We start from the raw sequence: 26,204 nt of genomic DNA, 5'->3' as shown, positions 1-26,204 counted from the left end.
TTTCTATGTAATACTACATAGTATGTAATACACATCCAATACACATCCATGCCCTGCCTACTTTATATGCCCTTTATACCCAGGTAAGTTAGGTGTGTATATACAACTTCAAGCCATCCTCGTCGCTATGCTATATCTTCTCCAATAATCCAATTTCTTTTACAAAAGGCAATTCGGCAAGTAGTCATAACACCCACAGCATCCATAAGCAGTTCGGCCTCTCTCGGCCTTCGCTATTTTTACGGATTCTCTAGTTTCCTTAGCCTTCACGCTTGACCTGCGCTACAGTCTTACGCGACGCGTATTAGAACTAATTGCCTGCTTTTTTCTTTTTTTTCTTTGCGGAGAATATTAAAGCGCCACCGTCATCTCTCCTTGCAGAACGGCCTTGCAGAACGGCATAAAGAACTTGCATGTCAGATGGTCTCTTGCCTATTACTAACCGCGGTCTTCTGATTCAACGGAGACAGACAGACAGACCCCCCCGTCCCCTTCCCCCTTTACCGATCTCTTCCCTTGGAGATCAAAGAACGGAACCCTGGTGGCAATACATACATACCTCATACCCGGGTCCCTTGAACTTATAACTTATACGTACATGCAGAACATGCAGAACATGGCTAGCAGAGCAATTCCCGCGAGAAAACGACTCCATGTAGGATTCATAAGCGCCTCCGGGTCGTCCTAGTGCATTTTGCCGGCAGATGATAGTTGAGCTATCGATGCGTCTTTGGTCGAACGAACCATCGAGCCCATCCGCAACCCCTCCATTATGTAGTAGACAAGCCATACACTAACCTAGTACATAGGTGCCGCATGGTTATATTCGGCAATCCGACTCGACCGTCTTATTAGCAGCTCGTAGAACTCTTCGAGTACCTAGGTAGGTTTAGGTATTCGCTTACTACAGCCGCCTTTGCCCTTTAGGAAACTCCTGTCGGTTTTTCGAGGCAAGTATCAACATGCTGCTTCGGACGACAACTCAACGCGCTCATCTTTATAACGCCGTAGCTCCTCACACATAGTTCATGACATCATATAGCGTAGGTAGGTAGTTATACCTTCCATTCTTGTCTACCACAATATACGTACGTATACTTTAAAAATGTCCTGCTTTTCCTTTCCGAAAGTAAACAGGGCTCTTGCTTCGTACGGTCCAAAATTAGCCCCCGGCTGTCCCGGCCGCTAAGCTACACAAAGTACCATAATACATAGCACAACGAGACGTCACGACGCGATCCTTAGGTAAGTTTGTAAACCCCGATTGCACAGGATTTTATATCCGAATTATGTGCGTATACAGTCAAGGGATAAGTCCTTTTGCGAGCTGATCTTGGGGCCGTGTTTCCCATCTCGCGCCATTAATATGGTGCATATACTTACAGATACCTAGGTACCTATATATCCTCCATACCTACCTATGTAATAAGGCCGGAACCCCGCGTGGTCTCGTGGCGACGTGGTCGGCCAAGTACCTAAGTGGGGCCGAAAATGCGGCAGCTTCAATTCCTTTGAGGTAAAATGCCATTGCGGCTAGCCAATCGCGGTAACATCTATAAGTCACGTATCTGCTACACCATGGACGCCGTTACTTACATGTATTCTATACCGGCCAGCGCCGTGAAGGACTACCTAATCAGTTGTTGAGAGCATACCGTATACCTTGATGTCACTTGTGTCAAGGAAGTTTATATAGGTAGTTATACTTTCTATTCTATACAAAGAAACCTACCTATATCATATATGCACGGTGACGGGCAAGACGGCCGAGCTGAAGCTCTTATTCGACGAGAGGAATGTTACTAGGAAACATAGTCGTGATCTTCCCCTGAACCATTGAGCCATGAAACATCATGAATCAGAAACACCACCTAAGACACATATGATGGCAACGACTTGGGTCATTTACTTTATGCTACGCGCATCTACGGTAATTATAATATATCTAACGTAACGACTGGATAGAGCCGACCCCAACCTAGTATTATTTCGATCCGGGCTGCCGGATCAGGAGATCCGCCTGTCTGTTCTTCTATCTTCCGCCAGAGGGCAAATTAAAGGAGCTTGGGAGGTTCATCGTATATATATGACCTAGCATACCAGACCAGGACCAGCCCCATACTACTAATACGTGCCTGGAATGATGCATACGTGTCTCGAGATTCTTCATCGAACTTGATATTCATCGTTCTCGCCTGCTTCCGTGCCCTCTCTGGATCCTCCTCCTTCGTCCAAAAAAATAAAATCCTGCAGAAAACGCCTTATGCTCCTAATCACAGCGGCCGCTGCACCTCGTGGCCCTATTAGACTAACATGAGGGGGCAGGGGCCGTCTACCCAAGACCGTAAGGATGCGGTATCAATAAAATATGTTTTGAGATGCCCATGGATTGATACGGTTGGTTAAGTGTTATACAGAGGAATGCTTTGTGCGATATCAAGACGTTTAGTCCTGTGACACGGTTTGCTACGTGACGTGTTAGCCAGGTTCCGTTCCAGGTTCTGTTACCCCTGAAATCTACTCAAGTAGGGGGTAATCTGGTCGTAAAGTTGGCCGCCCCCTCGAACTGGATGCAGGTAGGAATTAGAACATGACTTACCACCAGCCAATCCATGCCTTCGTTGACACCGCTTCCGTCGACCGCTGAGCACGCGACAATGCTCCAGTTGCGATCCCTCAGCTCGCCCAGCCGCAGTGCCTCGGATATCTCGCCCGCGCCCTTGGCACCAGGCTGGTCCTGTTTGTTGGCAAACACTAGGAGCGCAGCATCTCTCAGTTCATCCTCGTTGAGCATAGCAGCTAGCTCTTCAGCCGCAGTCTGTAGACGCTCGATATCCGTGCTGTCGACGACAAATATCACGGCTGCGGTGTTCGCATAGTAGCATCGCCAGTAAGGTCGGATCGAAGTTTGTCCACCTAAATCCCACACGTTGAAATTTAGGTTCTTGTATGTTACTGATTCGACGTTGAACCCGATCGTCGGGATTGTCGTTACTACCTCGCCTACCTGTAGGAGGTTCGTTGTTAGTGCTTAGTCCTGTCATTCCGCTGCAAGTTCGTCCGAGGCGCAAGAGAATGATACAAGTATTCGAAAGGATGGACGGACCTTCAGTCTGTATAATAATGTCGTCTTTCCCGCGTTATCCTGCGCAAGATGTTGAATTAGCCGGTACTGCTCCGGATAGAGAAGCTCGAATGGGCTCGAACAGGGGGGCTCTGTAAGCTCGTACAAGACCTAGGATAAGGATTCTTATCTCCTTCTTTGCCCACAGCAGGCCGGACAGCCATGATACACTCTGGCCCATCTTGTGTAGGTACGTATGTATGTAGTATGTAGTATGTAGTATGTATTTTATCCGCGTAGGAGCGAGCTTAAACGGCGCCCCTTCCTTCGAGGTAAATAAAAATGGCCACGCGATCGTTACGTCGGTACTGTGTCTCTACAGCTGTCCAAAACTAATGATGGGGATTTTAAAAGAAGGCGGGAATCAATCGCGGGAAGTCTAGATCTGCATTCAAGTCGTCGGGAGAAGAGGGATTTCGTAAACGCGTTAAAAACACTTGTTATTTGTCAGAAATACAAGAAAATAAGGAGCTTGTTTTTTCTGGGGCGTGTCAATCTTTCAGGTTCGCTTTGAAATCTTGCGCAGGGCGAAACCTCAGATTGGCTTCAGATTGGCTTTCATTGAAGCAAGGGTCCCTTTTTTCGTAAGGTTAGCAAGGTTAACAAGGTTTAGGGAGGCCGCCCTGCCGCCACAAGCAATACCTAGGTACGCCAAGCCGATTGGCATTCTTTTTCTTTTCGATGCCAAGTGACAAAAGCAGCTGGCAAATGGGACCCGCATTCTTGATTACATACCTAGGTACCTAGGTACCTATGTACCTAATGTATGAAGTTGGTCATAGCGTATCTTATCGGAACCAAATCTCAATCTCTTCCAGCAATCACGTGCTATAAGCTCGGTCCGCACACAAATTGGATTGGGGCTGCAAAACCCTCGGATCACCCAAAATTTCTAGCCCGCTTCGTGATTAGACTACAATTCCCACCCTCCTTCAAACAAGACACTCACGAAATAATCTCGACATTCTGATCAGCACAAGCAGTCAAAATGCCGGTATGTATTCTACGTTGTCGTCAATACCACTGGCACTGCTCTAGTAGAGTATCTCACAATCATCTTTTCGCATCATGTCCTTGTCGTTGAGGCGAATGCGATGGTTGTCTGATTTTCTAGCTGGTGTGATAGTGTCTACTTTGAGAATTGCGTTTAACTAACATAAACTCCCACCGACAGAGCCACAAGTCTTTCCGAACGAAGCAGAAGCTCGCCAAGGCGCAGAAGCAGAACAGACCTATCCCCCAATGGATTCGTCTCCGCACTGGTAACACCATCCGGTACGAACTCCCCGCGAACTTCCCGACGATATCTTGGTCCCGAGGCAGATAATCGAGCAAGACCAAAGACTAAGAGATATGGAAATAACTAACAATCCGCAGATACAACGCCAAGAGAAGGCATTGGCGCAAGACCCGTCTCGGCATTTAGATGCATTTCTATATCCCCATCTACAACAGGCTACATCTGTTTCTGGGAAGCCAACCCACCGAATGCGATATGTTATCATGCCGGAATTGAGCGATTAGGCGGTCTTCAGGGGACGGGTCTCGCAGTGGAGGATCAAACATAGACTGGCATTACCTCGGCGGTGGGATTTTCTTCCAGGCAGAACACATGCTGTATCCTGTGTCAGTAGGGGGGAAAGCATGATGGGTGCGGGCGATTCTCGGTTTTCTTCAGGGCTCATCAATTCCAGATTTGCATGGTACTGGTCGTAGGGAATGAAATGACGGGTTTGCGAACAAAGCAACTACGATTCTTTTTTGATGCCACTGAGAAAGTTTACGATTAATGTGATTGACACTTTGGGATGTCGAGGCGAATAGGTGCATATTACCTGCCTCGGCATTACACTAACCTAGGCATCTACTAACAAAATATGAGAATTCCAGAAGTCAATCCATGCTAAGTTTCCTTGCTGTCCAGTCCCGGTCCAACATATGCCTTTTTCTTTTCTTGTTTTCATTTTATTCTTCCATATCTCCTTGCTTCCACACAACCTTCACATTGAATTCCCCTAACCTATTGTTGTCTCTGCTTGAAGAGTCTCCAACGAACGAACCAGCCTAATAATCATTAGCTAACAGTAAACACCATCAGGATTACCAGCCAAAGAGGACTTACCTATGGCGATCCACGAAGAAGATGTGAAAACTCAAGTCGTGGAGACGAGTATCGACATCTTCATTGTCGTCCAAGGTTGTGGTAGTTGCCTCTTAGTTTAATCGAACGAAACGTAGAGAATCGAAGATGATAGTAGAAAGTGATCATTTTCTCTCTTCACACAGTTCTTGCACGCTCCAGTCCCTGCTGCTCCAGTTCCAATCTCACTCCCACTCCCAATCCATTCTGCTCCGGAGCCGAAGCAACACCATCACCACAAAGCATCTTCACCTTCTGCGACACTTTATCCCTCCTCTCGTCCCGCCGCTTCTTCTCCTTCTCCATCTTTCTCGCCTTCTTCTTTATGGTTTTCATCTTGTTCCAGAATCTAGTCCACTCGAGGTCGGCCTCGGCAACAGCCTTGTCGTAGGAGGAACGGTCCTCGTAGGCTTCCTCTCGCAGGAGGATGGTGCCAGGGAGGGGAAGCCGCCGACGTTGCTGTCCCGGCTGCGCCATGTAGCTCACAACGGCGCCGACGACGAACCAGATGCAGGCGTCTGTGCTTTTCACGGCCTGGCGGTCCGACCACCACGAGGCGATGTTCTGCATGCCAGTGTTGATGAAGCTAAAAATACCCATGATGACGGTTGGTAGTAGAGAATTGTTTGAAAGTTAGGTAGTTGTTGGGTTGATGATGATGTTGTAGCCTAATAACGTTAGAAAGTGTGTTTTGTATTGGGAAAATATTAACTGACGCTGTTGGCGTCTAACAAGAGATGTAAATTAGAAGTGTTACTATGGCGTTGCTGCTAAGACGGCAGCACCTACCTAGGTACCTATTATGACTTGACAACGGCGTATTTGTAGTCGGTACACAAACTATAACGACAAGAGCAACTACTACTTGTCTCAGCACTATTTATGCAGGCTACCTACCTACCTTAGGTAGACAAAGTTACAAACCTGAAGCTACAATAGTCTTTATCTATGTACATAGGTTAGGTACCTGTTTGCGCGCTGTCTAGGTACATAGCTAGAATAGGATAAGGACTATTACGGCATCAACTCTTAAAAGAGTAGGAAAATCACATGCATTATTGCATCACAAATCACGAAATTATAAAGGACCTTAAGTGGTGTTTACTAATGTCAATATGCTGATTCCAAAACTCCTAAAGCAAATTTGCATGCTCTCTAACCATGTAGGGCTGCTGATACCATCCAGTAGGTTAGTTATTATACTGGTTAAGAGAACAAGGGTTGGAGGTGGCCCGTCTCAAAAATCCGAATCCACTCTTCTCCATGCCAATGCCACACGCAAATGGTCAGCTATGAAATGCCTACGGTTTATGCCACGAGCCGCAAAGAATCCCATTAGCCGGTTGTCGTCTCCATCCCTTATCAAATCAGTCATATCACTTCATAGGACTTAATGTATATGAAGATTAAGTAATCATAAAACAACCGGATGTGACTTGAGGCGTTTATCGATCCTCAGCCCACTCGTTCTCGCGACGAATCTGCTCTTCCTCCTCGGGGGTGAAGTCGTTCGTAATGTTGAACGTCTTGCGGATCTCCTCGGGAGATTTGCCCTTGATCATGTTGGCGACAGTCTTGCATCCAACATCCAACAATGCCTTGATATCGAGATAGTTAGAGGCCTAGAGGAGAAAGATGTGTTAGTAATTATACAGCAAAAAATAAGAGGGTGAGAGTATTGGGATATACATACGAGGATAATCTCGAAGAGCATTTCCTGATCGACTTGCATGAACTTCTGATCCCACTCGTCGATATCAGTGGTCTTCTTGCGATTGTCGGACTCGTCCTCGTTCGAGGCAGGGGGATCGTGACGATGGTGCTCACACCACTCGATGACCTTGCGAAGGACGGGCTCGGTCACCTATAGTAGATATATTAGAATAACGTTCACTTTGCGGCTGAGAGCTATAGCACTATTACGGTTGAGCAGGAATGACTTACGTTGGGGATAGGGATAGTTTGTCCCTCAGCGTTAGGACCAAGATCCTCGAGCATGTTCTTGATTAGGAGCGATCGCTCCGCAACAGCCTTCTCTGTGATGCATGTAAGTAAAGCTTCATAGCAGGAAGGAGTAGACGATTAACTTACCAACATCAATCCTCACGTTGTCATTTGACTGGAGTCGGATGTAGTTGGCAGCGGGGGGAGCTTCGGATTCACCCATGATGTCGGATTGAGAGGATCGGTTTTCTGTGGTCGAAATAAGTATGAGGTTGCAAAAACTCGGTCGCGAAACCAAATAGAGGCTGTAGATGGGTATGATGGGTATGTCTGATGCTTTTGTGCTCACAACTTGGTGTGGACAAGGAGGAATCAAAGTAGAAGTTTAAAGGCGGCAGCAGATTGATGATGTATGCAGGTTGGATGTGGGAAGGTGGGTCTGTGATTAGGGAAATCTCGAACTGAGGCTGGAGGGGCACGACAGTTAAATAACTTTAGGTAAGCACTACGCTGAGTACGAACAAGGTAGGAACAATAGAAATAGCCAGGTAGTCACGGAAACAACATCTTACATGCTTCTGAATCATAAAAGCAATGTTATCGTACTGTACAAAGGTTTTTATTTACTAGATTCGTGACGAAAGGATTGGCGACAATAGATGAACAAAAATATTGGGTGGTAATTTGAGAGAAATCCGTGATTGTGCAGTCTTTGTACGTTATTCACTCGGAATGGTGACTGTTGCGGTGTGTTTAAGTTAAAAAAAGAAGTCGGAGTAAGTTTTGCGTCAGGCCCAAAGTTCAAGGCGCCACAATAATCATTTATATTTGGTACTTAACAACTGTAACTTAGGCAACACAACGGCCAATATGTACTTGCATGCAGCTGCCTATTGTTGATATCGCAAAAGCACAGTTAGTGACGTGACCCAGTGCCTACCTAGCTGTAATTGAAAATTACATGGACCCTGATGGCTTCCAGGTCAAGATTTAAACGTAGGTACGTAGGTACATGCTACATATCTTAGGCACCTCCTATCAGCTCTTTAGCATGAATAACGTTAGATGTGGGGAATAGCATGCTTTTTTTTCACCGTACCTGCCTGGGGCTGATGGTACCTATGTAATCCGTACATAGTACATAGATCTACTTACAGTGCGTAAAGCAATAGATGTACATAAGTCTGCTCTTTTCTAAAATACTCGGTTTTGGGGATTTCCCGAGTTGAACATTATAAGCGTAACTATAAATAAGCAAATTCCTTTAGCAGCGTCATAGGACTTATATATTATAAAGCAAGGTGCTTGGGTATTCAAAAGTAATTACCTCTGCAATGCAGCATATATATATATATATACCCAATAAAATGATATGTAGTTTTCTCCGAAAAGACCACTGGTTACAATCACTTTGGGGCAAAGGGGGTATAAAAAACAAACACCAAATACTTATGCAATGTTTATACTTATAACTATGGGAGTTTATGTAAACAGATACTCATGCATTTTCGAAGCAGCAAGATTACACCACATACATCTATTGCCTTTCCCCTTTATTAACTCGACGCCATGATTTCCAAAGCACGGGTTCGTGGCGGTATCTTGCATGTTTTGTGTTCCCATTATATGCATCATCCCCTCTGCATCGTCCCCTCTAGTTGCCGGACCGAGCCCTTCTCTGCTTCCTTGGTGATCCCAATTTTTTATTCCGTCCCAGAGATTACATATTACAAAATAGGTAGAGGATATATTTGTCCATGTGTGTTGTGCGTGCGCGCGTGCGTGTATATAATAGGCCGTGGCCCAACATACCTCGATAGTAACTGTTTGGTACGAGAAGGAAAATGTTATAAAAAAAGGAGGGAAAGAAAGGGTATCAAATTCCTCCGGCCCCCAACCTGACCCGAGACGAAATTAACGAAACCAGAAATCCATACATCCGTTACCATATATTTGTTCCCACACATAAGCTCATAGCCCCTTAACCGTTTTTCTGTTATTGGTCCTTGATGGTACTTTGCATCCTCCTCATAGCTTCCCGATGAGCATCTATGAGATCGCCACGGCGCATCATCTCTTCAAAAGCACGCTCATTACGTTCTTTCTCTCGGCGCTCCTGCTCTCTTCTCTGAGCTTCTTGTTCCCGCTGCGAGAGAAGCATACTTCTCTGCTGATCGATATTGTACTGCACATCATTGTTTCCATTGCGAATCCCCATTGGTCCCAGCAAGGTTGAAGAACCAGAGCGAACCAGAAGAGTCTCCCCGCTGTTGTTAACAGCGGGTGAGACAGGGGTATTCGCTCGTAGATCTACAGCAACGGACTGCCGGAAATTGGCGAGAAGGGCTTCACGGTGCGCTTGGGATGGGGCAGTAGAATGCCGCTGGGGTTGGTGGGAGTTGAACTGCGCGCTGTCAGCTGCGACCGGCGACGTGGGCCCTGGACTATGACCAGGCGTATAAGGCATTCTCATAGTGCTGTGTGGCCTAGGGTTAATTGTAGCCGATTGAGCAGAAAGCAAACTGCTCTGACGAATAAGTTCCTTTCGTTTGCTGAGAGGAAGATCATCAGCATCCTGCATGGCAAAGGACGAAGAAGCCGGCAAATTATAAGGTTGTTCCATTTGGCTGATCGATCTAGGTGTGTATTGTGTAGCTTCGTGGTTCGGCGGTGAGAATAATACTGTTGACTGAGATTTGCTACGTAAAAACATATCTCTCTTGCCAATGAGTGTCTGAGGACTAGAGTATGACACAACACCCGGAACGGAAGGTCTATTCATTCCTTGTGATTCAAATTCTGAAGACGGGGAAGGGCTTGATCTTGAAGCGGAACCATCTCCCTCCTCCTGTATAGAATTGACTTTAATGCCGTGTTCGTCACCCTTCTCTTCTAGAATTGGTTGAATGATGATATCGCTTGACTGTCGACGGCCCTTCATCCGTAGACTGTGGTTTGTGTGAATATTCGGTTGGGCTCCTTTTGTATTATTTGATTTGTCGCTAGTATCTTGTGATTGTCCTACTAGAGGCATGGCAGTAGACATGGCTTGCACCGAATTTTCTGCACCTGTGATAGTCGTTCTTGACGAAGAACGGTAGGCCTGTACATTTGATTGGGCATTGGATACTGAAGAGTATGACCTCACAATAGAGGCTGCTGGAATACCACTCTCCGCTGTTTGCTGCAGCTCATCGACGTTAACAGGGGCGGGGGCTTCTTCTCGCCGCTTTGAAGTCTCTTCGGCCTCGACATACTCGTTTAAGCGCAATGTGTCAGGCTCAGGCTTTTCCGCTAGGGTTAGATGTTTCGCCCACTCGTTTGTACGATACGATAGCGCAACACGTGACAAACTAGAAGGGAGATGTTCTTTTGTGAGGCTCGCGGAGGACACAGCGGATGGCGATGCTGACTTGGCAACCTTGGATGTATCAGAGGGAGTTTTCGATTCCATCGCGTTAGTAAGGTTAGCACCATCCGTCTCGTCTATCTTTCCTGTGGCATTCGTTGCGCTACTCCTTTTAGATTTATCTCCAAGGGGTTCTCCTAGAAACGACGGGTTCAAGATGTCGGTTGCAACTGTCTCTGCTGTCGAGTAGGGCCGAACTTCAAGATAAGTACCCGAGTCGGTAGGCTTCAGTTGTGCAACAGGTCGATCTTTAGAACTAGACTCTTCTTTCGGCAATATATTACCTAATTCTGCTTTGATTTCCCTTGGATAGGCCGGTTTTTCGGATTTAGCAAATTCTATGCCGTTTTCACCGTTATCGCTCATGCCGTCAACAGTAGCAACGATAGAGCCAGTATCTCCAGTAGGCTTTTGATTCTTGGAAACTAGTCCCTCATTACTTTCTCCCCATCTAGATGACGGCTGAGGCAACTCGGATTCTCCGGTCTCTCGTTTAGAACGCTGCGATAAACCACGCAGTAAGTTCCCTGAACCCACAGATAACCTATGCGATAGGGACGCCCTTGATGCTCTTTTGCTTAGCGTAATGGACCGATCGTCTTCGTCGGCAAACGTTGCGAATGACGACCTATCGTCGTCGTTGTCGTCGATGTCCTTTTCGTCTAGCTCCGGCACTTTAAACGGCAAGGGTGTTATTTCGGGACCGGTCAAATTCGAGATCCTTCGCGAGTTGCGTAGTGATCTTGGAGATCCGGGTTGCATTTCGTTATCAACACCGGCCATCCAGGCATTTTCATCAGGCTCCGGTAGGGTTGCCGTCTCCTTGTCATCGTGATAATCCCTCGAAACCCTAACAGTTATTCGATTATCTTCATTATGCCCTGCGATGACCAGACCCTCATCCAGATGTTTACCCACTTCAGAAGACGTATTATCTTCGGATGGAAGATCTGTCATCTCGATTGCATTCTCGTTCTCCATCTCGCTTGGTGACACCGGTTGAACAGTTGTCTGGGTGACTTGGCCCCTCTTCTCATTCTCAATCTCACCAACACCCGAATCGCGAGAGACAGTGGGGCTTGGTGGCGTCGATAGATCTCCGTAAGTTGTCTCCCATTGCCTCCTTTCGCGCTTGTTGTCTTCCTCAACCCGTCGTCCTACACTAGCTTCCTCTTCGTCCCGCATCCTCTCGAACTCTGCTCGCTCTTCAAATCGCCTCGCACGATGCTCCTGAATCACACGCCACAGTTTAAACTGAGAGATTAGACCAAGAATGGTCAATACGATGATCATCGCGATCTCCACCTTTATACCTTTAGTTAATGGATATGTCGTGGCTTCGAGAGGGAATAGGTTGTCGTTTAGGTTCCAGATATAAGCCCAGAATTCTTTCAACCCTGCTCTAGTAAAGCAATCAATACCCAAAACTGTAACCGTTGCACCAGCGAACGACATTAAGCCGATCATAGCGTATGGCCTTGTATAGTGACTGAAGTAGAATGCGAAACCTGCAACTGTGAAAGCAGCGATGAAGATCACTTTACCGGTGGTGGCTGGAAGCAAACCACCCTCACGCAAAGTGAGAAGCCACATGGAAAAACAGAAGCCACCGAGAAGGCATCCGAGGCCCTCGGTAAGTTCCTTAAAGACGGTTGCGGCACCACCAAGGAGTAGACCGGCACATACGGCTGCTACGACATAAGCCCCCTGAATAGCATCCGATATGGGAGGATTCATAACGTAAACGATCAAAACTGCCACACAAAGACTAGCAAGATATGCCGACGAGAAAAACGTATGTAGCCGGGTATTTTTGATGCCAACCAAAGCATACACGACGCCGGTAATGAGCATAATCGCACCGGAAACGCCCCATCCTGGCGTTAGTCGAGGTTGTATGGGTACTTCACCCTTGACAACAGCTGCTACAATTGTTCGGTTAGAAACTAATATTGTGCAATCCAAGTAGGAAAGGATAACAGGACCACTTACGCTCCTCGGAGAAGTTATCATTGCTCGGATTATTCCCGTTGAGAGCGGAGGGGATTGTGGTTGATTCTGGGGTACTGGTTGCGGTAGTAGTAACCTCGACGGGTGTGGGCTTTGCTGATGAACTAGAAGGGGTTTCTGAGTTATCTGGAGGAGTCGTAGTTGGTTCTCGGTCGTCATTTTGTGTCGTTTTTGTTGTCTCCACTGTCGAGGGAGAAGTCTCTTGTCTCGGATATGGTCCCAATCGCCCCGCGGCCACCTGATCGAAACATACGAGCAAGCAGAGCAAAGTACAAATGCTCAACCACCTAGGAAGCATCTTGAAATATTTGTAAGTTATATAGGTGTCGAAATTATATCCCAATGGTATAGCGCTCTGAGAAGCACTTCTCTTGTTCGGGATTACTATATGCTAAGACGCATGGCTAGCAATGGGTTATAGTTAGGATAAAACTGCCTATAAGACAGGGACACCAAGTGTTTGCTCTAGTTATAGAAAACTTTTGCGGTAGATGACATCAACGACGACGAACAATGTAAATACGCAAGGCGTCTGAGTCGTAATACCAGCGCACGAAGCTGCGAACAAACGATGTGTAGCTAGCTGGGCCAGCTTCTGGAATGGAATGGGCTTAGAAGCAACTGAAACTTCAGGGTCAACCCGCATGCGTCCTAGGTAGAGGGCAGAGGGGCACGTATCAGTAGATCAAACTTGTCAAGAAGACTCCATCGAACCAAAGTTATCAATAGCAACCTCTAAGCCTCCTTCTCGTTCATGCAACGGCACCCGACATGAACCATAAGAAACTATTGGGATCTAATGATCCGATGGATGGGAACAAGAAAAGAATGAAAGAAAAAAGAGAGAAAACTTTGATAATACCTAGGTTAGGTTACCATTCAGTTGCTTAGGACCTCATCTATCCCTATCCACTAACCCAGAGCTATTGTTCATAACACGGTACTTATGCTCAGTACTCTCTAGTGGTATCTCAGCTAGCTCGCCGTAGCTGGAGGATACATATGTTTACGAAATTGCCTTCTGCGTGCAGCAGGCCACCATCTACTTGGCGGCATATCTTTCTAGTAGGTAGGTCTCATTCATCGAGGAAGGCTAGATGACTACCTTACCAGCTAGGTCGTATGCCGTGTGATTTGATGCGCGAATGACGATGATTGACCATCCAATGAGTACGTTTGGGACGTTGACCGCGGGAGATTGGCACAGACGAGTGGATGTGAAGCGAAGTAAGTTGAAGCAAGCTACATAGTACATAGTATACATAGAATGTAACTGGTAGGTAGGTAGTTACATAATACTATGTACTTTTCTGCTCGGACTCCGGAAGAGAATAATATGCAACTTCCTTCCTAACTTCAAGTAAGAGGCCAGACCCAGTCGAGCAATCGAGCAAGAATAAGACGGGAGCTTATTCCGGATTGGGCAACAAACGGTTTGGTCAGGCCACCGATTGGCCAATGTCATATGTTACTTAGCAGCGTAACCCCTGCCAGCCCTGTATACCCCTGGCTACCGGTAAACTTTAGTGCACATTTCTTATCCATTTCTTATCTACTTCGATCAACGTTTAATTACTCTTTTCCGTTCTTCTGCTGTCCTTCAAAATTCGAAAATTCGAATAAAAGACGGAGCGTTTCAACATGAGGTCAGCAATAGTTTGCTTCATAATGTATGATTTACGTAGTACGAGAAAATCACAATACCGCTTCGTCCGTTGATCTCATTGACGGCCGGAGCCGTAGACGGTGGAGCAGACCGAGCGGCTTTCTCTGAGAGGCTTTCTCGGCCCCAGATATCCCCTAAATATCGTGAAATGTCTCAGCCACGAAGCGTGACGCGTGCAATTCGATGGTTTGCATCGCATTCGTCAAATTTGAAGCCACTGAGCTTAGCGAAGTATCAAATCCCTTTTCCTGGGAAGATGGCGGGGGAAAAGTACATATGCTGTTCCTGGATTCTAGTTCTTCAGAGAAGCTCAGAGGCCCACCGATTCCACTCGGGCAGGTCAAGGTCGCCTTGCTCACGATCGCTCATCTGGCATTGGCTGCTGATCCCGCATCTAGCCAACGCCGCGTACGACGCTGCAAGCAGCAAGCAGCAAGGATAAGTACGGTACAGCACATTCTCAATAGGAACCAGCACAGCATAACCAAACCAGAACACGACCGCACGCGCGTCTCGGGCTACATCAAATATTATGTAGCCCAATGCAATTGACGGTCCTCAGCTCACCGACTTTACTGACTTAATTGTCTAAGTTAAAGAATTAACCTGGCGGTATCATCTAGGTTAGTTAAATAGTATGTAGAAAGATGATACCGATGGTTGGGATTTTATTTCTCAGTTGCGAACGACTATCTTCTGCTCAAGCACCAAGTAGCGCGCCAAAACGAGCGCAATACATATTGAAATGACGCGAAGCGAACAAGCGAACTACATACATTATGTAGAAGAGAGTTAAATTACACTCCAGGGTCCCGCCACCACCATTGGTATCTTGCGCAAGCTACTATTAGGCATGCAGTAGCGAGACGCCTCGTCCGCCTTGGCGATTCGTTCCGCGGCGTAAAGGAGGGTGGCAACGGCGGGATCTCGCAACGTACGTCGATGGGACGTGTTCTCACCCCCCCATCACGAGATTAAACTTGCCTCTTGGGCGGCCTTGCGAGGTTTGCTTCGAAAAGTCGTGCAACTTGGTACGACTCCGGATACGCGCATCGATAATATCAACGTCCGGCAGCAGGAAATATACGCATCCCCACGCAGGTCGCACGTGCGAGCAGACTACGATAATATATTCGCATTTCCTTACCCGTCTTCCTTCGGCCATCCTTGTAGAGTCAAAGTTGGGTGGGTAGGATATAGGCGTATTTTGATCTCATACCGATCTATGTGGCTTGAAGTGAATGTGACTACCTAGGTATGTACATATCACATATCTTGATTGATCTCATAATATGAAAGTTAATTAACTAACCTAGGTTAACAGTTGAAACATATCTCATATCTACATAAGCTTGGCGCTCTGAAAATGGATTACGATGTGGACGTCGATAAAATCTTATTTAGACTAGGACCCAGTCTGCCGAATCCATGGGTCCATCCATCTAGTATCCGGATTCTGCCAGGCACCAGTGGAACCCAACGCTTACCACGTACCGCACATACTATGTATAAGGTAGGTATGTTATATGTGTGTACCTAGGTTATAATATGCCTATCTCCAATGCAGATGGACTACTTACTGCATGCGTTATGTAAGACGTCTACCCGGAAGCTTTAATTCAGCCAGCTCAAGCTTAAAGATGCCTGGCCGCATCCGACATCATCGAAGATGGGAAATACATATTACGATGTGCACGCAGAAGCATACCAGCCCTTTCTGTTACGAGAGGCGCCCCGCACAATGACGTTTGTCGGTTGGAGAATCTGACGTGTCTTTCCAATATTTCAAGCACATAAGATGGAATAAAATAAAATAAAATAAACTGCATATCGAGACGCACAGACAAGCAGACTCAAATATTTCCCGTTATTCCATAATTTTAACCCAGTCCGCACAAGAACTACCTCATTGCAAACCTGCGATTTGCATGAGAGAGAGTATCTATATAATATATAATCGCAACTTGTGGAATTGCTCTTCAAAAACGTCCCCGTAGGTAAATCTACCCCTTGCGTGATTACTATCGCTGTAAACCACGCCGAGAGCAATCCATGTCCAAACTCCGTTTAATACCCACCCCCTCCTAACCGTTTCCCGCTATCCTCCTTCTCCGTGCCGGCCCATCCGTAATTATTACCTAGTACCTACTACCTAACCTAACAGTCATCACCTATACACCCGTACCATTATAATACATATTTCTATCTCCTAGACACGCGCGTAGGCACGCGATCGGAACTGGTCTTGCCATGAGCAAGCACTCTCCCGTTGCGTACAGTCTTCTGGGTTCTCTGGGACGAAGACCTGCCCTTCCGACTAAGCATAGTCGATACCGTCCGGAAAGGAAAGGTAGACACCGCTACCAGTGCGTGAAACGGGAGTATAACCAGCGCGATGCTTTTGTCGATAAACCACCCGCAAAAGGTCCGTTGAGCGTTACTATTCTTAGCGGCGACGGCAGCAAGCGCAATGGCATCATTAAGCCTGTAGTCGACATACTCGATACGATTGTCAGTTTGGCATGCGAGTAAGGTAAGTTTTTTCTCGTATCGACGCATGGCGCGATTCAAAGCATCTAGTTCTGGCTGTATGCTACTACGGACTTCTTGAGCCACTGCCGCCTCGATCAATTTTGGCTGTGGAACATCAGGTCGTGCAGTAGTATTCGACGATGTATCACCCGTAGCTCCTTGTGCTTCCAACTCATCTAGTCTGGTTGAAAGTGCTTCTAAATGCTCCATTGTAACAGTTTGCTTTTCATAGGGGTTCTTTGCGACGATTTGTTGAACTCGTAAGGTTCGATTTTGAAGCATCCTGATTAGATGTGAAATGGGGCGGACTTCGGCGGCGCAAAGGAAAATAGTGAGATTATAGTCAGATACCAGGCCCTCAGAACGTCTCGTCAACTGTCCCCGAATAGTGTGTAAAAGATATGCGCCGAGCATGGGAAATATAAAGCACCAGGCTAGAGCAGCCATTTCGTGAAAGTATAGTTCTCTAAGCGCGGCATCCTGTTGTTCTTTCCGCTGACGATCCCGTCTATCGGATGTCTCCTCGGCCACTTCTCCGGCACTATCCTGTTTATTTGTCTCCTCGGGGACATTTTCCAGGGTTGTCGTAGGAAGCTCGACGTCGCTATCAGACTCGAAGACAGACTCGGTCATAATCTCATCTCTTACGATGCGTATCTCTTGCGCGGAGCGATACCAATCCCATGGCTGCGTGACGGACCAGTGAAGAAATACAGCCGCCAAGCTGAGCAATATGAGATCCGTAAAGAAAGCACTCCCATTTTCGAAGAATATGCCAGCTATAGCAGGGAGCAGGGCTAGTGTAAGTGGGATGTAGACGAACGGGGATTTATCCGCCTCTTTGGAGCCAGCTTTACTCGGATTGAAGAGCTCATCTGCGCTTGTCTCCAGATCCCTTCTAGCATCGTTCAGACTGAAATCGGAATATGTGGAGCTCCGCCTTCGAATATCTGCAAACCCATTCTCGGCAGTGGGCGAGCCCGTATTCAGAGTGGGGCGGCGACGTGTAGGAGCAGATTGACCAACTGTTGCAGCTCGACGCAAGCTGAAACTTGGGGGCTCATTGCCGGTAAGCGACGATGCTCGGCCGCTTGTGTTCGCTGCTGACGTCGAAGGAGAAGTGTAGCTCTCATCAGCCATGACGGGCTTTAAGCGCTATGAGGTTACATGGGATCGTAAACCCCAACTTATAACTTTGAAGGTTACCTTAGTTTAGGTAGGATGGGATAAATTGAATATCTCCAGCCCGTAGGGCTATGCGATGAATATCTCGATAATGTAAAGATGCACGATGTAGATGGAGAGATGCATGTCTGTGCCCATGGGGTATGCGATGGGCAGGGATAATTTGACGGGGAGGCGCCCCTACTTGGAAAGATGAGGTCACTTCTTTCGCTTTGGGGGGAATAGCGCGTGCACGGGCGCAGGTCTCATACATATGAGGTATGTACCTAGGTTAGGTACCTAATGTATGTACATACCTACTTACATAGAGCTTTCCCTATGGTTCAGCTCTATCTTCGCTTGTCTGCCGTAGCAAATTGTTACGTCACCACGCACCTATACTACCTTCTTTAATTCATACGGCATAGTGTATTTCCATAATCTCTAATTTCCTTATGCATTTTTATCCCCTTAACCTTGAACATAAATATTTAAGATGGACGACTTATAGGTATGTACTTACATATGTAGGTAGGTATGAGAAAATACTGGTATGTTGTATACATAGGCATGTAACGTTTGAGTCGATTATTAAATGATGGTATAAGTTATCATCATAATATATCGGTGCAAGAATATCGTCAAGACTACCCGGCCAAAGGAACCCGGACTTCTTTTTTACCCCGGTTTATATCAACTTTAGAATACGCATGCTGACGAGGAGTTCGACGAGTAGATTCCGAACAAGTCATGTTTTCCATTTCAACGAGTCAGTTACTGACATCAGGACATTAATCTCTTATGTTAGGTCTGTCCTCGACCCAGATAAGTGAGACTAAAGCAGATAATTCAAAGAGAGGACCTATATCCAACCGAGGAATGATTATGTCCCCCCAATCACAAAGATTCCTCGAGGATCCAAACAGGCAGGTAAGATCAGTCAAGTTATAATAGAAGTCGCTGTCCTCTTAAAGTTTTAAGAGTTAAACCAGGGATCTAGAATAGGTCTAAACCGCCATAACAGATGGACCCCCGTCCTCTCGGATTTAAGCGATTGCGTAAGGGCTAGAATGCAATTAGCTTTTTCTAGAAAACTCCTCTCGGATATAATAGATATATAATAGACATGTAATAGATATATAATAGATAGCCATAATGTTCAAGCACTGGATTAAGATGCATTAATATTCTCGTGTTAATGGTATTTCGACATGGTGCCCAGGGCTCTACCAGGATTAGTGATGATTAGATATCATGCCGTTGCTTTTTTTTTCTGTTCCCAGGGCTGCAGTTGAGCAATGACCACACGTCCAATACAGTACATGTAACCGCGATGCGGCAATCCCGGGCGTACCTTGCAGGACAATGTAATACGAATTACGACGATATGTCCTTGTCTGCCTTGAAAGTGCTATGCCATACTATGCTTCTACTATGGCTTTCCCGACGTTGTATTTTGACATTTTGATGGCTGATAGGAATGTATTTAGAGCTGCTGATGTGAGAACCGGAATCCAATGTCTTTAAATATAAGGCTAGTGTAGCTATTGTAGAAGATAAAATTTTGGCCCGTTTATTCCACTCGGTCGGGTCGCAAGCAGCCCCCATGGCCAGACCAGGCTCAGCGCAATCCGTGGCACTGCGCCAGAAACTAGATGGAACGATGAGTGACGAGGATGCCCCTGAATAGCTTGCAAGCCTGACCATTTTAGCTGAGCTGCGCTTTGATAGGCGATGATAGGTTCGAAAGAAGAAAAAAAGCTCCGCAAAATAAAGCAATTTAAAGCCTTGTTCTTTTCTTAGTAGCTGACTTGCTGGGCTGGTTGGTATCCAGGGCTACGGAGGGTCACTATTGGAAAGGCGGATGACGAAAAGAAGCACCGTCTTTTTCTCTCACATATATGTTTTCCAAAGTTTGCTTAATCCCTCCCTTTGCTCATTGATAATTTACCTGAGGGTTCTGTTCGTCGATGTTCCTTTTTCCCATCAGCAATATATATCAGGCACTTAGACACACGCCCCGAGGCAGAAATCTGCCAACATCCATTCCTAAGGCAAATCGAGCAGCAACTCGAGTGTGACAATAGCCAAAATTAACAACAGTCAGGAATGACGCCCTTTTCAAGATATTAAAAGAAAAGAATACGCAACCACGATAGCGGCCCCCAAAGGAATAAAAAGCAGTATATATCGATATAAAGCCAAGGGACCAGAGCAGACGATGCAATTTGTTGTTAATGACACTCGTTCTGATCAGTTGATTGTTGAAGGCGAGAAAGAGAAAGAGAAAGAGTGGAAGCAAGTAAAGGTGAAGTACGTACCTCTTAACAATTTCATGCAATAATACGACATTCCGATATTCCGATATCCCGACGCTCCGTGTAACGTCACTTGTCAAAAGGCTGTCAAACAGGGCCAGCATGCCACTGTGGTGTTCCATATTAGCGCTGGAAGTCCCGAATTACCACTACAGAACTAGCCAGCAGCACCAGCACCAGCACCAGCACCAGCACCAGCACCAGTACCAGCATCCACATCCACACCCACGCCCACGCCCACGCCCGGACCAACCACTTGCAACGGCCGTTTTGTTCGTCTCCCCGTTACCTGCAGAATCCTCACTCGCTTTAATTCCACTTGGTCGCGTCTGCATCTGCACCTGCGTCTATCTTTGTAATACCCGACCACAACGCCAACCCTCATCGCAAAAGTCCCCAAAATCGAATTTGCCGTCCAAGGCCCAGTACAATAAAGTTAGGGTTAAAGAGGAGGAAAAAGGGGAGGAAGGTTTATTTAGTTTATTAGTTTTTGGTCGACGGCCTCGAGCTTCTCCAATTTCCAGTCCGGCCGTCAAGGCGGCCATTTCTTCTTCTCATCTCAAACGGCTTCGCACGCAGACACTCGTTCTGCGAACCCGTTACCGACCGCCCTAGATGTACAGCAGGCAAATGCCCCCGTCAATTCGCCATCTCAGCGCCCTGAATATCCCACCGTTACGGTCCCAGATCCTGCCGTAGTCACCACCACACAACAGCGACAACCAACTAATCCCCGAAGGAATTTACTGGCCACAGGGACCCCCAGACAAATCGATCGCATCCATCAATCGCCTTTCCAAAATCGGGTGGCCGCCTCTGCTTCTGCCTCTGCTTCTGCTTCTGCCTCATTTTATAATCTACCGCGTCGATTTGGCCCTGGTCGTCTTTGGAATCCTACTAATTCGACTCCAAGAGTTCCTCCATCTCGAACGCCGCGACCCCCTCCGCAGTCTCGCAAACGCCGTCCATCCACCCCGCCTCCCCCTTCCGTGCCCGTCAACCATCCTACTATCCAAGTTTCATCAGACCCATCTGAGCCTATTGGCTTTGGAGCAGGCGACTATCCTCTCCTTCCACTCGCAGATAAATCAGCACGGGCCAGTCCACATCTCGAGGGTAGAACCAGTTTTGATAAGAGGATAAGCCTTCCTCCTTCGCTTCGGCACTCCTACGACAGCAAGCGCATTTCCAATCCTCCACAGGAGACCGAAGCTGGACCGTCGGAACCCAAACCCAAGGCCGAAAGGGCCAAATTCACTGGTTTGAGGAAGCGTGGTCAAAGTGTTACCAAGCGGGCGCGAGCCATAAGCTTTGGGCTTGTCCGACCCGATACGTCCGAAAGCACCAATCAGAAGCTCGACAAGGGAAAGGGGAAGGCCACCATGCCCCCAATGGGAATTGATGATTCCAAGAGGAGGTCGTTCTCTAAAGACCTAGAGAGAGGACCCTCAGTTCTAGACCACCGACATAATGGATCAAATATATCACTTCCACCCGGCATGATCTCGGGCATATCCTCCAGCAATTCCTCTATTCTGGGTGACCCCGATCAACCAGATCTAGGCGAAGAATGGGGACCTCAGCATCCGTGTTATCCACATTTAAATCCCCATGTACCCATCAATTCTCCGGAATATGCGAGTACGCGGATTATACGCATCCGAAGAGATTGGCTAGTAGAAGGGGACTTAGCACCCACCTTCTCGAATCTCTACCCGGAAATTCTAGATCCGGCGGGTGTATCAGAACAGGAGTTCCGCCGGGTCATCGAAAAGCTCAACGGAGACCTCATACCTATCTTTAGCCCCTATAACTGGAGAAACATACTCGATGGCGTATTAGGCTTGCTTACGGGTTGGATATGGGACGATTTAGGCCTTACACATACCAAGATGAGATTGCGTCAGTTGGAGGATTGGATCGACAAATGGAATACGGAGATGGAGAAGACAGTAGGCTCAGACGAGGGCACAATTGCTCCCAAAATCATCTCCTTGAGACGTACGGGATATATGAATGTGAGTTTAGATTCTTCTCTTATATCACTTTGAAATATTCTGACCATCCTTTAGCTCGACTTTCAAATTCCTGATCCCGAGATAGCACCTGCTTCAACCGAGGCGTCGGCGTCAAGGTCCGGCCCAAATTTACCAGTCGAACCTCAGCCAGCTGTATTACATGTGCCACCCATCGAGGCATAACAGCAAACTCCCCGTTCTTCATGAAACCCAACCCACTGTACAAATTCGTTTCCACTTCATACCTTATTTAATCGGACTCGACCCATCGCGGCCTGTACGAATTACGAAGATACCCAAGCATACTTCCTACACTTTTACTATTTGTTCTAATCATGTATCTATTATCAGAGCCGAGTCTCTTTTCTTTTCTTTGATTACCGGCCTTCATCGGATTCGCTAGCTTAATATCGCAGCATGGCGCGGCGTTGCAGGTGTACCAACATTGATTTTTCACGCCTTTCAGTAAAGTTAATGAGCAACCAAGACAGAATAGTCCCCAGAGGACTCGAAACGGACAGATCAGGCATCACTTATAAATTTACTCTTACGATGACCAGAATTAGGACATCCTGCCTGCGAAGGCTCTGGAGCGGACGATGTGTATCGAGATAGAGACGTTAGCAACTGTCAATAATAAGCATACCGCAATATTTCACTTAGTTATACGTGTATTTGCGCCTACGTTTTGTTCTTCTATTAAATCAAATTCGGGAATTTGCTAGCTCTGACTCGAGTAGTTATTAGTAGTAGCAGAGCGCACTTCTCTACATAGCAGACAGGATTATCGTGGAGGACTAATGTCCTATGCAAGAAGCAAGGTGTACGTACGTACGGCTTTCTTCTGGTCGAAGTTTGACGGGGCTTCACATCTCGTTTAAACAAGGCGTGGCCTTGATCACCGACTGCTACGTATTGGACGAACAGTACGGCTCCTCTCGATCTCGTATCTAATTACACCCCCGTCAACGCAAAGTATTAACCCCTATCCTTTTCGACGATCCTGTGACGCGAGTCTATCCATCCCCCTTTTTTCCTGGTTTTTTTTTGTTTGTTTGTTTGCTTGTTTCTTTTTTGGTCCTTTGGTAGGAGATTTCTATATTCTTTTCTTCTTCCTTCGTAGATGATTAGCTATCGTTTCCAGCAGTGTTGCTTTTGATTCCGATCCATCAGCTCTCTTGTTGTGCTTCTCATTAGCAGAGGACTAGCTGTTATTTTTCTAGAAGTATACCGTTCAATCCGGCTCATGGACTTTCACTGTCTCCTTCTTCTCCTGGGTAGTAGATACTTAGTTTCCGTTACTGTTTCCGTTTCTGGGAGCGCTCCGTCCAACCCGGTTGAGCAGCTCTCGCGGGATTCTTCGGCCTCTTCCTCGCTGCTCTGCGGGGGGGGGCGGCGACGGCAGCGATGGCGAGAAGGGTCCGGTGATCTGCACGCGGACGAAGTTGTTGTCTGTCGAGCGGACTGGGCTCTCGTTGGCCGCGGCGATAGCGTTGGCGGTTTCTCGGGGTCGGGTTATCGAGGACGTCGACGTGGTGCGTGAGAAGAATGGCCAGACTACGTTGTCGGCGGTAAGTCGTCGGGTTCCGCTCCAGCTCGACTGGTCGTCGAGTAGCTCCCGCGGCTGCACGGCCTCCTGCGATACCTGGCGGCGTGCGGGTGTTGCTGTGCGGGGAGATTCCGTGACGTGCTCGGCGGTTGCTGAGAGGATCGGCTGGGAATCGGAACGCTCGGAGTGCGTGCGGGCGTGGGAACGGGATGGGCCGGCGACGGACGAGTCGTCTCGGTGGAAGCTCGAGAGATAGCTGTGGGGTACGCGCGGGTGTCTACTTACTGGCGCACGGAAAGGCGAGGGGAGCTGCTGTCCTTGTAGTGATGAGCGTCGCGCCGGGATAAGAGCTTGGATGACAACACGTTCGAGGGGACTTCCTGGCATATTTATGTTCCTTCTTACGCTGTCCAATCGATCAATCGGCATAGGTAGCGGGCGTTGTAACGGGGGCATCGGGAATTGAGACGGCGACGGCGGTGGTGATGAAGCCACCGAGGGTGGCGGCAGCTGCTGCTGCGGTGTCACTGGCCTGCGCGGAGATAGAATCTCGTTGATATCAGAACCTGAGCTCGAGACTTGATGGATATCGGCAGGTATTCTGCGCCTATTGGATTAGAGGGTGGTTAGTTTCTTATTCTAAAACTCAACGTTCACCAGAAAAAACGAGACTCTTACTCTGTCACCGCCCTATTTACGCCGCCCATTTCCACAAGCTCGATTCCGTTACGAAGCAATTCGTCAGGGTCATCAATAAAGCGAGGTTCACTAGGAGGAATCTCCTGCTGTCGGAGGCGCGGGAAGCACCGTCCTAAGCCCAGCCATACCATATACCTACGGTATACGGGGAAGCAATCTTCGCTTGTGCCGAAGAAACCAATGATAGTCACCGTGGTCAAAATCGCGAACCACGGTTGGTTCGTTTCGAGCCACTCCAGGTTCCACGATGGCACAAATGTAACAGAGTTCCATGGGTACGGGTCTGCGTCGTCGTGTATACGACGGAAGTCATACGCCGCGGGTGGCGATTTAACTGCCTTTTGAATGTTTTGGGCTAGTAAGATGAATGATATCGGGGCATAGACAAGCATGATTGACGCCGTGACATTGTATAGGCGACGGCGTAGCCGAACACGCCGGGCTACGGCCTGGTTGCTGGACCCAATTGCTATTTGGCTGTTTCTAGAGTATTTTCTATAGCGTAGATAGGACCAGACTGTAGTCCACGTTAGTCGTTCTCTTCTCCAGTACTTAAGGGGTAAGGGTAAGTAATCCTTGACGATCTTATATATACTCACAGGTAAAGGGGATGGACAAGACCACAAAGATTGGATTCGGCACATCGAAAAATATAATCTTGGGCCAGCTGTTGTCGTACTCAGCGATACACCCGACAAGCGTGCCGACCTTGTACCGCTGTGATAGAGTGAAGTACGTCATGACCAACTGGATGAACGGAACCACGAAGATGACAAGAGCTTGTTTCAATTCTCGGTTTCGGTCCTGTCGAGAGTTGAGTATTATCACTCGGCTGGCGTCAAATTTCTGCGACAGCTCATAGACGGTTACAAAGATAGTAGCCGCGTAGATGGTCTTCATCGGCGTCGACAGATATACTTGTACATCGCATAGTCCCTTTCCGTCCCACCAGTCGTCCCAGTTGTCATTGCTCCAAATCATAGCATTTAGGACGGCGAAGAGGTTCATTAGCGCCACTACTATGATGAGTGTAACTCCCGGGAGATCAACATAGTGCCATAGAGTCCGAAGGGGTGGCCAACATAGCCCGGTGCCGATGATGGCAAAGAGCACTCGGAGCACGAGGTTAACCTGGATACCAACGTTAGGCGTGTGCTTCCAATCCACGGCCGCTGAGCCATCCTGGTCAGAAGCAGCTGCGGTTGCGAAAGCCATAAAGGCGATCGCAACAACTACTTTGATCATGATGGACATCGTGCCGTAGAGAAGCAGTAGCTTATTGCTACCCGCCTTGGAACACCAAAACAGGCCGAAGAGAAGTTAGAAGTCTTGGGTGATGTTGCTGGATAAAATTTGTAAGTCTTTCTTCATCTGATGTTGCAGTGTTGTACATGTTACATGTCATCAATGCTTTGATGGTGGGAAGCTTACCTGGGGGTATGGAGACCTTCGAACAAGATCCTGCTCGAGAATGTGGAGGGAAAGGTTGAGAGACACTCCAGGCTGGAGGATGAAGGAGAATGCTTCAGGGGGGGGGGGGGGGGGGGGGTTTTTTGGTGGGGGGGGGGGGGGGGCGGGCGCGGGGGGGGGGGTGGGGGATGGGATGGTATGGAAACTTTTCGCCCGGGTAA

The 26,204-nt window shown here is 47.5% G+C and overlaps 7 protein-coding genes across 7 annotated transcripts; 2 read left to right on the top strand and 5 right to left on the bottom strand.

Annotated features, from left to right (window-relative positions):
• Nucleotides 1–1,731: 1,731 nt before the first annotated feature.
• Nucleotides 1,732–3,706, bottom strand: F4813DRAFT_357732 (ADP-ribosylation factor-like protein 1). Its single transcript, XM_049243152.1, has 4 exons — nucleotides 3,231–3,706; nucleotides 3,107–3,145; nucleotides 2,600–3,007; nucleotides 1,732–2,466 (listed from the first exon to the last, which is right to left on the bottom strand). The coding sequence occupies exons 1-4, from the start codon at nucleotides 3,303–3,305 to the stop codon at nucleotides 2,446–2,448; spliced, it is 543 nt and encodes a 180-aa protein (XP_049100167.1). The 5' UTR covers nucleotides 3,306–3,706; the 3' UTR covers nucleotides 1,732–2,445.
• Nucleotides 3,707–3,928: 222 nt separating this feature from the next.
• F4813DRAFT_357724 (ribosomal protein L39e) lies at nucleotides 3,929–4,895 on the top strand. Its single transcript, XM_049243151.1, has 3 exons — nucleotides 3,929–4,118; nucleotides 4,299–4,399; nucleotides 4,502–4,895. Exons 1-3 carry the CDS (start codon nucleotides 4,113–4,115, stop codon nucleotides 4,548–4,550), a joined length of 156 nt encoding a protein of 51 aa, XP_049100166.1. The 5' UTR covers nucleotides 3,929–4,112; the 3' UTR covers nucleotides 4,551–4,895.
• Nucleotides 4,896–6,360: 1,465 nt separating this feature from the next.
• Nucleotides 6,361–8,133, bottom strand: F4813DRAFT_357717 (E3 ubiquitin ligase SCF complex, Skp subunit). The gene is made up of 4 exons (XM_049243150.1): nucleotides 7,356–8,133; nucleotides 7,209–7,300; nucleotides 6,958–7,128; nucleotides 6,361–6,886 (listed from the first exon to the last, which is right to left on the bottom strand). The coding sequence occupies exons 1-4, from the start codon at nucleotides 7,429–7,431 to the stop codon at nucleotides 6,710–6,712; spliced, it is 516 nt and encodes a 171-aa protein (XP_049100165.1). The 5' UTR covers nucleotides 7,432–8,133; the 3' UTR covers nucleotides 6,361–6,709.
• A 1,024-nt stretch (nucleotides 8,134–9,157) lies between these two features.
• Nucleotides 9,158–13,322, bottom strand: F4813DRAFT_57226 (uncharacterized protein). Its single transcript, XM_049248650.1, has 2 exons — nucleotides 12,610–13,322; nucleotides 9,158–12,542 (listed from the first exon to the last, which is right to left on the bottom strand). The coding sequence occupies exons 1-2, from the start codon at nucleotides 12,923–12,925 to the stop codon at nucleotides 9,205–9,207; spliced, it is 3,654 nt and encodes a 1,217-aa protein (XP_049100164.1). The 5' UTR covers nucleotides 12,926–13,322; the 3' UTR covers nucleotides 9,158–9,204.
• Nucleotides 13,323–16,495: 3,173 nt separating this feature from the next.
• On the bottom strand, nucleotides 16,496–17,965 carry F4813DRAFT_388981 (uncharacterized protein; the record flags this gene model as incomplete). Its single annotated transcript, XM_049246766.1, has 1 exon — nucleotides 16,496–17,965. The coding sequence occupies one exon, from the start codon at nucleotides 17,963–17,965 to the stop codon at nucleotides 16,496–16,498; it is 1,470 nt and encodes a 489-aa protein (XP_049100163.1).
• Nucleotides 17,966–20,409: 2,444 nt separating this feature from the next.
• On the top strand, nucleotides 20,410–22,625 carry F4813DRAFT_395916 (Golgin subfamily A member 7/ERF4 family-domain-containing protein; the record flags this gene model as incomplete). The annotated part of the gene is made up of 3 exons (XM_049247763.1): nucleotides 20,410–20,742; nucleotides 20,832–22,325; nucleotides 22,380–22,625. 3 exons carry the CDS (start codon nucleotides 20,410–20,412, stop codon nucleotides 22,506–22,508), a joined length of 1,956 nt encoding a protein of 651 aa, XP_049100162.1. The 3' UTR covers nucleotides 22,509–22,625.
• A 1,917-nt stretch (nucleotides 22,626–24,542) lies between these two features.
• Nucleotides 24,543–25,788, bottom strand: F4813DRAFT_395910 (pheromone A receptor-domain-containing protein; the record flags this gene model as incomplete). Its single annotated transcript, XM_049247762.1, has 2 exons — nucleotides 24,543–25,090; nucleotides 25,173–25,788. The coding sequence occupies 2 exons, from the start codon at nucleotides 25,786–25,788 to the stop codon at nucleotides 24,549–24,551; spliced, it is 1,158 nt and encodes a 385-aa protein (XP_049100161.1). The 3' UTR covers nucleotides 24,543–24,548.
• Between the last annotated feature and the right edge of the window lie 416 nt (nucleotides 25,789–26,204).

Source organism: Daldinia decipiens, assembly GCF_022478715.1.
Source record: "Daldinia decipiens strain CBS 113046 unplaced genomic scaffold F4813scaffold_14, whole genome shotgun sequence".
Lineage (NCBI taxonomy): Eukaryota > Fungi > Ascomycota > Sordariomycetes > Xylariales > Hypoxylaceae > Daldinia > Daldinia decipiens.
This window is presented reverse-complemented; position numbering and strand designations above follow the sequence as displayed.